The sequence below is a fragment of the Sciurus vulgaris genome (genome assembly GCF_902686455.1).
Source record: "Sciurus vulgaris genome assembly, chromosome: 2".
Taxonomy (NCBI): domain Eukaryota; kingdom Metazoa; phylum Chordata; class Mammalia; order Rodentia; family Sciuridae; genus Sciurus; species Sciurus vulgaris.
Window position 1 is genome coordinate 99,492,603 of NC_136462.1, and position 15,178 is coordinate 99,507,780.

General features: G+C 38.4%; 1 protein-coding gene across 1 annotated transcript in view; it reads right to left on the reverse strand.

Moving 5' to 3' along the window:
* The window catches only part of CYP19A1 (cytochrome P450 family 19 subfamily A member 1), a gene marked incomplete at its 5' end in the record, with an annotated part of 42,198 nt that overhangs the window by 10,096 nt on the left and 16,924 nt on the right, over positions 1-15,178 (reverse strand). Inside the window, 2 exons of the mRNA XM_079126499.1 lie at positions 4,327-4,441; positions 6,361-6,537. Coding sequence (XP_078982625.1) covers positions 4,327-4,441; positions 6,361-6,537 — 292 coding nt within the window. The remainder of the gene's footprint in view (positions 1-4,326; positions 4,442-6,360; positions 6,538-15,178) is intronic.

A 15,178-nucleotide genomic window follows, 5' to 3' on the forward strand; every position in this document is an offset into this window, starting at 1 on the left:
GACATACACAACTTAAATAAACCAATTTCAAGCAATAAAATAGAAGAGGTCATCAAAAGCCTACCAACAAAGAAAAGTCCGGGACCAGATGGGTTCTCAGCCGAGTTCTAAAAAACCTTTAAAGAAGAGCTCATTCCAATACTTCTCAAAGTATTCCATAAAATAGAAGAGGAGGGAACCCTCCCAAACTCATTCTATGAAGCCAATATCACACTGATACCTAAACCAGACAAAGACACATTGAGGAAAGAAAATTTCAGACCAATATCCTTAATGAACATTGATACAAAAATTCTCAACAAAATTTTAGCAAATCGCATACAAAAATATATTAAAAAGATAGTGCATCACGATCAAGTGGGTTTTATCCCAGGGAAGCAAGTTTGGTTCAACATTTGGAAATCAATAAATGTCATTCACAATATCAACAGACTAAAAGTTAAGAATCACATGATTATTTCAATAGATGCAGAAAAAGCATTCAATAAAATACAGCACCACTTCATGCTCAAAACACTAGAAAAAATTGGGGTAGTGGGAACATTCCTTAACATTGTAAAGGCCATCTACGCTAAGCCCATGGCCAATATCATTCTAAATGGTGAAAACCTGAAAGCATTCCCCCTAAAAACTGGAACAAGGCAGGGATGCCCTCTTTCACCACTTCTATTCAACATTGTTCTTGAGACTCTAGCCAGAGCAATTAGACAAACCAAAGAAATTAAAGGAATATGAATTGGAAAAGAAGAACTCAAACTATCCCTGTTCGCTGATGACATGATTATATATTTAGAGGAACCTGGAAATTCCACCAGAAAACTCTTAGAACTCATAAGTGAATTCAGTAAAGTAGCAGGTTACAAGATCAATGCTCATAAATCCAACACATTTTTATACATAAGTGATGAATCTTCAGAAAGATCAATTAGGAAAACTACCCCATTCACAATAGCCTCGAAAAAAATAAAATACTTGGGAATCAATCTCATAAAAGAGGTGAAAGACCTCTACAATGAGAACTATACAACACTAAAGAAAGAAATTAAAGAACACCTTAGAAGATGGAAAGATCTTCCATGTTCTTGGATAGGAAGAATTAATATTGTCAAAATGGCCATACTACCAAAAGTGCTATACAGATTCAATGCAGTTCCAATTAAAATCCCAATGACGTACCTTACAGAAATAGAGCAAGCAATTATGAGATTCAACTGGAAGAATAAGAAACCCAGAATAGCTAAAGCAATCCTCAGTAGAAAGAGCGAAGCAGGGGGTATCGCAATACCAGACCTTCAACTCTATTACAAAGCAATAGTAACAAAAACGGCATGGTATTGGTACCAAAATAGAAAGGTAGATCAATGGTACAGAATAGAGGACATGGACACAAACCCAAATAAATACAATTTTCTCATACTAGACAAAGGTGCCAAAAATATGCAATGGAGAAAAGATAGTCTCTTCAACAAATGGTACTGGGAAAACTGGAAAACCATATGCAACAGAATGAAACTAAACCCCTATCTCTCACCCTGCACAAAACTCAACTCAAAATGAATCAAGGACCTCGGAATCAGACCAGAGACCCTGCATCTTATAGAAGAAAAAGTAGGTCCAAACCTTCAACTTGTTGGCTTAGGATCAGACTTCCTTAACAGGACTCCCATAGCACAAGAAATAAAAGCAAAAATCAACAACTGGGATAGATTCAAACTAAAAAGCTTTCTCTCAGCAAAGGAAACTATCAGTAATGTGAAGAGAGAGCCTACAGAGTGGGAGAATATCTTTGCCACTCATACTTCAGATAGAGCGCTAATTTCCAGAAAATATAAAGAACTCAAAAAACTCTACACCAAGAATACAAATAACCCAATCAACAAATGGGCTAAGGAAATGAACCGACACTTCACAGAAGAAGATGTACAAGCAATCAACAGATAAATGAAAAAATGTTCAACATCTCTAGTAATAAGAGAAATGCAAATGAAAACTACCCTAAGATTCCATCTCACCCCAATTAGAATGGTGATTATCAAGAACACAAGCAACAAAAGGTGTTGGCGAGGATGTGGGGAAAAAGGTACACTCATATATTGCTGGTGGGGTTGCAAATTAGTGCAGCCACTCTGGAAAGCAGTATGGAGATTCCTCAGAAAGCTTGGAATGGAACCACCATTTGACCCAGCTATCCCACTCCTTGGCCTATACCCAAAGGACTTAAAATCAGCATACTACAGAGATACAGCCACATCAATCTTCATTGCTGCTCAATTCACCATAGACAGATTGTGGAACCAACCTAGATGCCCTTCAGTTGCTGAATGGATAAAGAAACTGTGGCATATATATACAATGGCATATTACTCTGCCACGAAGAATGATAAAATTATGGCATTTGCAGGCAAGTGGATGAAATTGGAGAACATCATGCTAAGTGAGATAAGCCAATCTCAAAAAACTAAAGGACGAATGATCTCGCTGATAAGCGGATAAGGACATATAATGGGGGGTAGGAGGGGTTAGGGTTAGGGTTAGGGTTAGGTTTAGGGTTAGGGATAAGGAGGGTGGTAAGAATGGAGGAAGGAAGGACTATAGAGAGGGAAAAGAGGGGTGGGGGGTGGGGGGAAGGGAAAAAATAACAGAATGAATCAAACAACATTGTCCTATGTAAATTTATGATTTTTAATAAAAAAATACTCAAAATGCAAATATCTCTGGAATTGAAAAAAAAAGAGTTGTCATTCAAAGGCAAAGAATGAATAAAAATTGGGACAAAAAAAAAGAAAACAATACTGCTATGATATTTGGAATAAAAAGAAACAAAAATATAAAATTGAATAGAGGTTGGGGGTAGGTATCCATGTATCTTCCCATAAATGTATTTTCAAAAAGTACTGACATTATTTTAAGCGTTAGGTGGAAGAGATCAAAAGATTTCTCTAGGTCTGTATTACTGTAGGACATAGGAGTTATAAACTGGTGCACTAATCATTGGCAACTGTGATATACAGAGGAAATGCTGCTGAGCTCCTTTCTATATACTCAGGAGGGAAACTGATATACAGTTTCCTGCTATGTTCTATGGGCAGAAAGGCCAATACCAAGGCTAAACTAATGACCCAAAAGTATAAAAAGAGACTCTTCAGAATACCACCACCACCAAGTCTGATCACAGTGAAAAGATAAATCCTTTATCAGATTAATTAAAGCCACAGTAACCTCTGTGGAAACAAAAGGAAATGTATAAAAAACCACCTGTCCAAATCATTTACCTAATACTCATCAACCACGTGAGATCATGCAAAGCAACATCTAGTTATGTTCCTCCTTAGAAACTAATATTATTGAATTTCAAAATCCACAGAAAGGATAAAATTGGGTCTTCAAAAAGTCTGGGAAATTTTAGAATTGAAGAACTTAAGATGGTTAAGGATGCTTGAAGAAGATAGAAATACAGGGAAAGGGAAACTAACATATTTAATGCCCACTGTAGGCGATGCTTAAGGCTAATTGCTCTACATACATCATCTCATTAAACTATACTACCACTCTAGAGGTGTTTATTTTACTTTAAAAAACTTCCAATGTCATTTAGTTGTAAACGGTAGAGGAAGATGCAAACTGGGACTTTCTGCCTCTGGATCCCATGGACTTCCCACTGGTGGTCAAAGGAGGCAGTGTTTGGCGGCTGGAGGCCTGCACTCTAAAAACTCATGATTAGTCTGTAAGCTTTGGGGTATTTGTCCAGTTTTCTATTGGACTACTTTATGAGTAAAACAATGCAATTTAATGACAGTTTCAGGGCCTCCAAAACAAAACATACATAATTAAAAAACATCACATACTTTATTAAAGTTCATTATATCCATTATGAAATAATTCTTTGGGGACTATGATCAATTCTTTGTTATGAATTATGTTAAATTCATTCAGAAGCAATACAACTACAAATTGGTTCTGTTTCCATTTTTCCAGATATGAATAGAATTCTCACAGATATTAATGATAGGATTAACTGACCTTTCTGTTCAACTCAAAACATACTGCAGTGTCCTTTCCAGAGATGAGCTCTCAGACCACACACTCAGCACCCTGGCTGAGAAGCTACTTGGCCAATGGTTTCTTTTGCTCTCTGATCTAGCTAGAAGCATCCAAAGCACTATTAGTTTTTAATTGGCAACTTAATCAAAGATCCCCATGCACTCTGGAGAGTGTAAAACTTACCAAAGAGGCCAACATGAGCAAAGACACAATGGAAAAAAAAAAAAAAAAAAAAAAAGCCTTTTCTTATTGCGCTCATAAATCTTCCAAACTTGTGTTACTTACACAGACTTTTCATACTTTTTGTATAGCCAAGAAATCTTAAAGAAGATGTTTGGTTTGAGAAGGAGAGCCTGCCATGCATCAAAATAACCCTGGATTTTACCCACGATGGCACTTTCTGGAAAACAAAAACAAAAATAAAGCCATTGAGAAGAATGTGAGCCTAAGAAGAGCACTCTGAGCAGAGCATACTCCCTACAGATTCTTCTTCCAGTCTGGGGTTCTAAACTGAGCAAGGTTTCATCGTCGGTGAACAAATTAGTCACATGAGTACCACTAGACAAACTGAACACTTTTCAACTATCATCAATTTAATTCTTATTATATTACCAGGAGAGGTAGTTTTATCATTTTGCAGGTTGAAGCAACTGCAATTCGTAGAAAATGAGACTTGACCAACACCATACAACCAGTGTGGCAGGAAGAGCCTTAGCCTGGAGCCCAGTTCTATATGATCTCAGGGTGATGTTCTTCTTCTTTGTTGCACTGGGTCCCAAAGGCAGGTTGAGAGTTTAACGAGTACCCAGTATAAAGGGAAATAAACATCTCCCTATGCGTTATGCAGATTTTCTGGCATCACATTCTGTACTCATGGATTAACAGAGAGATTTACAGTTCTCTTTATATAATCCTTCCTAACAATCGAGGCTCGGGAGAACCAAGGAGCAGGGCTGTGATGTATGCAGAGCAGGATGGAAGGGGACCAAGCAAGAGGGTGTGACTAGAATTTTTCAGAGTGAATAAAGGCTCCCATCCAAATGGCAATCAGATGAAGTTTCTACAGCTCTAATAAGGACCAGTTAGAGCAGAAGAGATGAGATCATGGGAGCTGGGGAGGAGAAACAGCTTATAGCTTGTCTACCTGCTCAAATGTGACAAACCAGGCTGTGAGTGGTAGAGCTCAGCTGGTTTGGGCAAATGCTGAAATTCATGCATTGTTGCTCTGCCTGGAACATTCTTCCTCCTGATCTGCACATGGCTTGTGGCCTTACTTCATTCAGGCTGTGTTCAAATGTCCTCTCCTTCGAGGTCTTTCCTGATCACCAGCTCTACAACAGCCATGCCCACCCCCACTGCCCCTGCTTTGCTCTCTGTCCTCTTACCCTGCTTTGTTTTTACTTCAAGGCATTTATTATTGTCTAATAAATTATTCAATATTTACTTGTTTTATTGTCCATATCCTCCCTGGAATGTAAGCTCCTTGAAGGTGAAAAGTTAACCTCTATTTCTGTATCCCCAGGACCTAGAACAGTGCCTAGCATAAAATAAGTATTTACTGAATGAAAATGTGATTCAGTGAACACTGCTGTAAATTAGTTCAGGAAAAATCCCATTAATCTGGACATAATATCAATAGTGGAATGGAATTTACATATTCAATTCAATCATTTCATTGTTTGCTTTTTGGTTGTGATGTTTTAATATTCACTTATGTAACATAGTAAGGAAAGTGAGATATCTTTTCAAGGATGTTAGAAGTATTAAATAGCAAACATGCATGTAAAGCAACTTTCATACTGTTTGGCACATAGTAGATAGTAAATTAATGGCAGCCGTCATTGTCATTTCTATCATCATCAGCAGTAGCAGCAGCAGCAGCATAACCATTTTCATTAAACAGAATCAAGTTTTCCTATTTGGTAGCTTTGAGGGAGGGTGTGTGATCATGTATATATACACATATATGTGTTATATCACGCCAAAAAGAACAGTGAGAAATGGTTAAATATGCCTGTTTTATTGGTGGTAAGATGTATTAATGACCAAGTTAGCTGCTAAATTTTAACTGGGGTAGAATCTTATTTCTTAAACCAATGAGGATAGATACAAAAGAAAGAGAGGCTGGCCTCTCCTTTATGGAATGTTATATCTTATAAGTGAACAAGACAGAAACACTAGGTGGGAGGTTGCCTTAGGAAAACTTAGAAATGTGTAAACAAGAGAAATGTACAGGCACATGTTTAGTTGGCTAGCCTGCTGATCCTCTTGTTTCACAAAGGGCAGAATGTCAAATCACAAGAGTGAAAAGTTCAGTACCGTCCAAGGGAATCCCCAAGAAAAGCACATTAGAGGTGTCCAGCATGATGCACCGCATGAGGGTCAACACGTCAACGTAGCCCGACATATTGGTGACTTCCTCCAGCCTGTCCAGGTGCCTTATGATGGATTCAGTACAAACTGCCACCATGCGAACAAGGCCAGGGCCTGTCAAAGCTGAAGAACACACATCAGAGAATCAGCCATCACTCACTCCAGAGCTCACAAACCACCAGGCTATTTTGGCATTTTATGTTTGGAGCTCAACTGTCCTCAATTTTACATTCAGTGTAGGCTGGGAATTTTCATATTCTTTTTTATACTTTCCCCTATTTTCCTAATTTTCTACAAGCCTGTCCTTACCTTTATGGTTAAAAATGAATGAATGGGTGTTATTTTAAGCAAACTATTAAAACTTAAGCTCTCCTTCACACTCTGGAAAATCCTTTGTGAGATTGCAAATGAAACATTTAATATTTGTGGTCACAGTCACAGATCAGTGATTTTTTCACATTTGTTATATACATTTCCTTCTAAAGACAGTTTGGATTTGGCCATGTTGTAATTATTTTATGTTTCAACAGGTGGCAGGATACTACTACAGAACCAGTGAAAATGGCCCTTAACTATTTGACCCAAGGTGCTTCCTGTTTAATTGTATGTTATAGGTATAAAAATGCTAGCCTTACAAATCATCAGATGTGTCCTTATTTTAATTTCAATTTCTCTTCAAATTACTTGCAGATTTATTTTACTCAACCAATGACATGCTAAGTGATTCCTAGTTTGCTTTGCAATGTTTCCCATGGAATTGGAAATTCAGTGGCAACTGCTCATTAGTCAATAGTACACCCCCTGACACATCGTTTGCAACAGAGGCCTGAATGAAGGAAAACAGATAGAGTGAACCGGCCCCGCCCTCCCCCTCTGTTCCTGACCACCTGGGCAGTGGCTTTGGCTTTGGGCCCTGATGGTCTATAATGAAAGTTTCTTCTTTCCCTCTTTGTTCTGTTTTTTTTTTTTTTTTAAGCTTCCTTTAGGAGTAATCTCTCTTTTGTATGCCCTTTTATTATTCAGATTTGCTGTTAAGAGTCCTTCAGACGAGATGAAAAATCCTGAGGAACTTTGAAGGTAACTCCAGAAGATCACTCTCTCAAAAGAACCAAAACAAACGAAACATCACCACCACCACCACAACAACGACAAACTTTGAAGTTGCAACATCCCATACATCAAGGCAGACTTGGCACCTGAGAAGGAGACCTGAGGAAAGGTTTAGATCTTTAAGATTTCCATACATGTAAAAAAGAAGGTTGAGGTAGGAGCATTCTTCCTGACCACAGGAAGATCCCAGCAGACAGGAAGGACCCGGGCATTTTTCTCTGGGTGGCTATCATGTCTGCAAGTGGAAGGAATCATTCCTTAATGGTTCAATCCTTTGCATGGAAGGTTAGCTTCCAGTGTCACTGATGGTTTTCTTTCAAGGTGGTGCATGATTTGCTGCTGTTTCTAAGAGCTTGAAGCTGTATTTCACACTGATATGCAAAATGTAATATTGTGTCTTACAGGCAGTAGTGTGATATTGATATGATTTAATTTCTAAAAATGTGCTTAGAAGTATTGTTTATCTAGGCCAAAGGAAAATCGATCAAGTAATCAAATTCCATCACTCTGGACAAACTTTTTGTAGTTTCAAGAAACATAATACCTTTCCACACTCCTGCCCTTCCCACCAGCTCCCAGGATGAACCCTTCCCTGAGGTGCACTTAGCTTTTTCTCCAGAGACACCCAGTAAGTTAAAACTTTATTAATGTTACTGGTTTCAATACCAAAACCTGTGTCCAAATTTGTACTATATTGGGAAAACCAAAAAGGAGCCTAACTCCAAAAGGAGATTCCTCAAAAAACACTCAGAACTCTGATTGACTATAAAAGTGTGAGTCTCCACAGTGAACTTTCAGTAAGCTATCAGCCTCCTAGTTTTGGGCATTTAATTTGGGTTCAATTTGGCAGCATTTTTATTAGAAAATCTGATCTTTCATGAATAGGGCTAATCTAATAAGACATTTACAAAGATGTTTCAATTAATTTAATTTCCTAGTACTACAGGTTCTGCTCTCTCTTTTTTGTGGGTGAGGTACTAGGGATTGAACCCAGGGGTGCTTTACCACTGAGCTATATCCTCAGCCCTTTTTATTTCATTTTTAAATTTTGAGATCTTACTAGGTTGCTGAGGCTAGCTTTGAACTTGTGACACTCCTACCTTGGCCTCCCCAATAGCTTGGATTATAGGTATGCACCACCACACTGGCCTTAGGTTCTACTCTTTTAACATTTCTTATACCTATGGACTCCCCTCCATCCGTCCTGCATCACTTCAGTAGCTCCTGACTGTTCTCTCTGCTCATAATCATGTTTTTTTGCCAATTAATCATTCACTCTGCCAGCAGAGGGATTTTTCTAAAAACACACATAGATTCGTGTCATTTTACTAAAATCTTTAGTGATTTCCTCAAAGCTCTTGAGATAAGCTCAACTCCTTGGCTTATCTGAAGGGTCTGGTGATCTGGTCCCTCCCTCCACGTGACTTTATCCCCGCATGCGTCCATGCCAGGCACCAGGAATTACTGACAGATCCCTGGACATGTCACTCTGGAATATTTTATTTCTTACCCCTAGAATGTCTTTCTTTTTTTTTTTTTTATTTTATTGTAAACAAATGGGATACATGTTGTTTCTCTGTTTGTACATGGCGTAAAGGCATACCATTTGTGTAATCATAAATTTACATAGAGCAATGTTGTTTGATTCATTCTGTTATTTTCTCCATTCCCCCCACCCCTCCCACCCCTCTTTTTCCTCTATACATTTCTTCCTTCCTCCATACTTGCCCCCCTCCCTAACCCTAACTCTAACCCTAACACTAAACCTTCCCTCCCCCCCATTATGTGTCATCATCCAATTATTAGCGATATCATTCGTCCTTTGGCTTTTTGAGATTGGCTTATCTCACTTAGCATGATATTCTGCAATTTCATCCACTTGCCTGCAAATGCCATAATTTTATCATTCTTTATGGCTGAGTAATATTCCATTGTATATATATGGAATATATAATTCCATTGTATATATACCGTTTCTTTATCCACTCATCAATTGAAGGGCATCTAGGTTGGTTCCACAGTCTGGCTATTGTGAATTGAGCAGCTATGAACATTGATGTGGCTGTATCTCTGTAGTATGCTGATTTTAAGTCCTTTGGGTATAGGCCAAGGAGTGGGATAGCTGGGTCAAATGGAGGGTCCATTCCAAGTTTTCTAAGGAATCTCCACACTGCTTTCCACAGTGGCTGCACTAATTTGCAGCCCCACCAGCAATGTATGAGTGTACCTTTTTCCCCACATCCTCGCCAACACCTGTTGTTGCTCGTATTCTTGATAATTGCCATTCTAATTGGGGTGAAATGGAATCTTAGGGTGGTTTTGATTTGCATTTGTCTTATAACTAGAGATGTTGAACATTTTTCCATATGTTTGTTGATTGCTTGTAGATCTTCTTCTGTGAAGTGTCTATTCATTTCCTTAGCCCAATTGTCGACTGGATTATTTGAATTGTTGGAGTAGAGTTTTTTGAGTTCTTTATAGATTCTGGAAATTAGTGCTCTATCTGAAGTATGATTGGCAAAGATATTTTCCCACTCTGTAGGCTCTTTCTTCACATTACTGATAGTTTCCTTTGCTGAGAGAAAGCTTCTTAGTTTGAATCTATCCCAGTTATTGATTCTTGCTTTTATTTCTTGTGCTATGGGAGTCCTGTTAAGGAAGTCTGGTCCTAAGACGACATGTTGAAGATCTGGACCTACTTTTTCTTCTATAATCCGCAGGGTCTCTGGTCTGATTCCGAGGTCCTTAATCCATTTTGAGTTCAGTTTCGTGCATGGTGAGAGATATGGGTTTAGTTTCATTCTGTTGCATATGGATTTCCAATTCTCCCAGCACCATTTGTTGAAGAGGCTATCTTTTCTCCATTGCATATTTTTGGCACCTTTGTCTAGTATGAGAAAATTGTATTTATTTGGGTTTGTGTCCATGTCCTCTATTCTGTACCATTGATCTACCTTTCTATTTTGGTACCAATACCATGCCGTTTTTGTTACTATTGCTTTGTAGTAGAGTTGAAGATCTGGTATTGCAATACCCCTGTTTCACTCTTCCTGCTAAGGATTGCTTTAGCTATTCTGGGTTTCTTATTCTTCCAGATGAATTTCATAATTGCTTGCTCTATTTCTGTAAGGTACGTCATTGGGATTTTAATTGGAATTGCATTGAATCTGTATAGCACTTTAGGTAGTATGGCCATTTTGACAATATTAATTCTTCCTATCCAAGAACATGGAAGATCTTTCCATCTTCTAAGGTTTTCTTTAATTTCTTTCTTTAGTGTTGAATAGTTCTCATTGTAGAGGTCTTTCACCTCTTTTGTGAGACTGATTCCCAAGTATTTTATTTTTTTCGAGGCTATTGTGAATGGGGTAGTTTTCCTAACTTCTCTTTCTGAAGATTCATCACTTATGTATAAAAATGTGTTGGATTTATGAGCATTGATCTTGTAACCTGCTACTTTACTGAATTCACTTATGAGTTCCAAGAGTTTTCTGGTGGAATTTCCAGGTTCCTCTAAATATATAATCATGTCATCAACGAACAGGGATAGTTTGAGTTCTTCTTTTCCAATTCGTATCCCTTTAATTTCTTTGGTTTGTCTATTTGCTCTGGCTAGAGTCTCAAGAACGATGTTGAATAGAAGTGGTGAAAGAGGGCATCCCTGCCTTGTTCCAGTTTTTAGGGGGAATGCTTTCAGTTTTTCACCATTTAGAATGATATTAGCCATGGGCTTAGCATAAATGGCCTTTACAATGTTAAGGAATGTTCCCACTATCCCTATTTTTTCTAGTGTTTTGAGCATGAAGGGGTGCTGTATTTTATCAAATGCTTTTTCTGCATCTATTGAAATAATCATGTGATTCTTGACTTTAAGTCTATTGATATGGTGAATTACGTTTATTGATATCCTGATGTTGAACCAACCTTGCATTCCTAGGATGAAACCCACTTGATCATGGTGCACTATCTTTTTAATATGTTTTTGTATGCGATTTGCTAAAATTTTGTTGAGAATTTTTGCTTTGATGTTCATTAAGGATATTGGTCTGAAATTTTCTTTCCTCAATGAGTCTCTGTCTGGTTTAGGTATCAGTGTGATATTGGCTTCATAGAATGAGTTTGGGAGGGTTCCCTCCTCTTCTATTTTATGGAATACTTTGAGAAGTATTGGAATGAGCTCTTCTTTAAAGGTTTTGTAGAACTCGGGTGAGAACCCATCTGGTCCCGGACTTTTCTTTGTTGGTAGGCTTTTGATGACTTCTTCTATTTCAGTACTTGAAATTGGTCTATTTAAATTGTGTATGTCCTCCTCGTTCAGTTTAGGCAATTCATATGTCTCTAGAAACCTGTTGATGTCTTCGAAATTTTCTATTTTGTTGGAGTATAGATTTTCAAAATAGCTTCTAATTATGTTTTGTATTTCAATCCTGTCTGTTGTGATATTTCCTTGTTCATTCCGAATTTTAGTGATTTGGGTTTTCTCTCGTCTTCTCTTTGTTAGTGTGGCTAAAGGTTTATCAATTTTGTTTATTTTTTCGAAGAACCAACTATTTATTTTGTCAATTTTTTGTATTGTTTCTTTTGTTTCAATTTCATTGATTTCAGCTCTGAGTTTAACTACTTCCTGTCTTCTACTACTTTTGGTGCTGGTCTGTTCTTCTTTTTCTCAGGCTTTGAGCTGTAGTGTTAGGTCGTTTATTTGTTGAGTTTTACTTCTTTTATTAAATGCGCTCCATGAAATAAATTTCCCTCTAAGTACTGCTTTCATAGTGTCCCAGAGATTTTGATATGATGTTTCTTTGTTCTCATTTACCTCTAAGAATTTTTTAATTTCCTTCCTAATATCTTCTGTTATCCATTCATCATATAATAGCATATTGTTTAATCTCCAGATGTTGGAATAGTTTCTGTGTTTTACTCTTTCATTTATTTCTAACTTCAATCCATTATGATCTGATAGAATACATGGTAGTGTCTCTATCTTCTTGTATTTGCTAACATTAGCTTTGTGGCATAATATATGGTCTATTTTAGAGAAGGATCCATGTGCTGCTGAGAAGAAAGTGTATTTGCTCTTGGTTGGATGGTATATTCTATAAATGTCCGTTAAGTCTAAATTATTGATTGTGTTATTGAGATCTATGGTTTCTTTGTTCAATTTTTGTCTGGAAGATCTGTCCAGTGGTGAGAGAGGTGTGTTAAAATCACCTAGTATTATTTTGTTATGGTCTATTTGGCTTCTGAAATTGAGAAGGATTTGTTTGAAGTACATGGATGAGCCACTGTTTGGGGCATAGATGTTTATGATTGTTATATCTTGCTGATTTATGCTTCCTTTAAGCAGTATGAAATGACCTTCTTTATCCCTTCTGACTAACTTTGGCTTGAAGTCCACATTCTCTGAAATGAGGATGGATACTCCAGCTTTTTTGCTGAGTCCATGTGCATGGTATGTTTTTCCCCATCCTTTCACCTTTAGTCTATGGGTATCTTTTTCTATGAGGTGAGTCTCTTGTAGGCAACATATTGTTGGATCTTTCTTTTTAATCCAATCTGCCAGTCTATGTCTTTTGATTGATGAATTCAGGCCATTAACATTCAGGTTTATTATTGAGATATGATTTGGTTTCCCAGTCATTTGGTTCATTTTTTAAATTTTATTTATTTATATGTTTGACACAACTTGTTTCCTCCTTTATTTGACAATTCCATTAGGATAATTCCTCCCTTTGCTGATTTGCTTCTTTGTTTTTCATCTCTTCCTCATGGAATATTTTGCTGAGAATGTTCTGTAATGCCTGCTTTCTTTTTGTAAATTCTTTTAGCTTTTGTTTATCATGGAAGGATTGTATTTCATCGTCAAATTTGAAGGTAAGTTTTGCTGGGTATAAGATTGTTGGTTGGCATCCATTTTCTTTCAGGGCTTGAAAAATGTTGTTTCAGGCCCTTCTAGCTTTTAGGGTCTGGATTGAAAAATCTGCTGATGTTCTTATTGGTTTCCCTCTGAAAGTAATTTTATTCTTTTCTCTCGTGGCCTTTAAAATTCTGTCTTTATTTTGTATGTTAGGTATTTTCATTATAATGTGCCTTGGTGTGGGTCTGTTGTAATTTTGTGTATTTGGAGTCCTATAAGCCTCTTGAACTTGATTTTCCATTTCATTCTTCAGATTTGGGAAATTTTCTGATATTATTTCATTGAATAGATTGTTCATTCCTTTGGTTTGTTTCTCTAGGCCTTCTTCAATCCCAATAATTCTTAAATTTGGCCTTTTCATGATATCCCATAGTTCTTGTAGATTCTGTTCATGATTTCTTACCATCTTCTCTGTTTGTTCAACTTTGTTTTCAAGGTTAAATATTTTGTCTTCAATGTCTGAGGTTCTGATTTCCAGGTGTTCTGTCCTACTGGATATGCTTTCTATGGAGTTTTTAATTTGGTTTATTGTTTCCTTCATGTCAAGGATTTCTGATTGGTTTTTTTCCAATATCTCTAACTCTTTATTGAAATGATCTTTTGCTTCCTTTATTTGCTCTTTTAACTGTCGATTGGTGCGATCATTCAATGCTTGCATTTGCTCTTTCATCTCATCATTCAGTGCGTGCATTTGCTCTTTCATCTCATCGTTTCCTTCCCTGATCATTTTAATTATGTACATTCTGAACTCCTTTTCTGTCATTTCTTCTGCCATGCTGTCATTGGGTTTTATTGATGGAACATCTAGATTTGTTTGCAGCATTTTCTTTCCTTGTTTTCTCATATTGTTCAGGTATCAGTGGACCGCTGAGATATTGCAGTTTTCCTCTATTGACTTATAATGTCCCTGAAGATTTCTATATATATCCCCTCTTAGCCTTCAGTAGGCTGAAGTCTTGGAGGAAGTTGATAATGCGGTGCTCCACAAGGAAGCTGCTTCTCTAGGAGTGGTGGCCTTCAGGTGGGGTATATTCCCTGCTAGTGGGAAGAGGTGCCTCCACTTGTTGACCAGTGGTCATCCAAAGGGGAACTAGGCTGCGGGCTGAGGCAAGGCCTGTTTGGGCCTGTGTCTCTGGTTTTACCGTCCTTGTGGGGAAACCTCACCCGGCAGGGAAGACTCATCCGGTGGGGAGGTCTCACTGGTCAGTTCCCTCCTAGAGGTTCCCCTCAATTTACAGCTACTGCCTGGGCTGGGCTGCCTTCCTCTGCAAAGTTCCCAGGGGCCCAGCCCTACCTCCTGAGCCTGGGAGCCTCACCCTTCGCAGATGAATCTCCTTAGGCTGCCCCTCCTCAGAGAATCTGCCCACAGTCCTGGAACCTTCGCTCCACCCCTAAGCTTGTCTCTGTGCGGCTCTTCCACCCAGAAGCCTCCTAGATCCTGGGACCCTGCTCTGCACCTAATCGTCTGGCTATGCGGCCCCTCCTCTGAGCAGCCACCTAGGGCTCCGTACAATCACTCTGAGTCCCAGAGACCTGCTACACGCCTCTTCCTCCAGACAGCTGCCCAGTATTCCGGTGCGGTCACTAGGAGTCCAAGAAACTCACTGCGGGCCTCCTCCTCCCACCAACCACCCGTAGCCCTGGGCAATCAATCACTCCAAGTCGAAGTGACCCTCCCCGTTCCTCCTCCTCCTCCAGGTAACCCCCCGGGTGTTCAGGAGCGGTCGCTCTGAGTGGCTC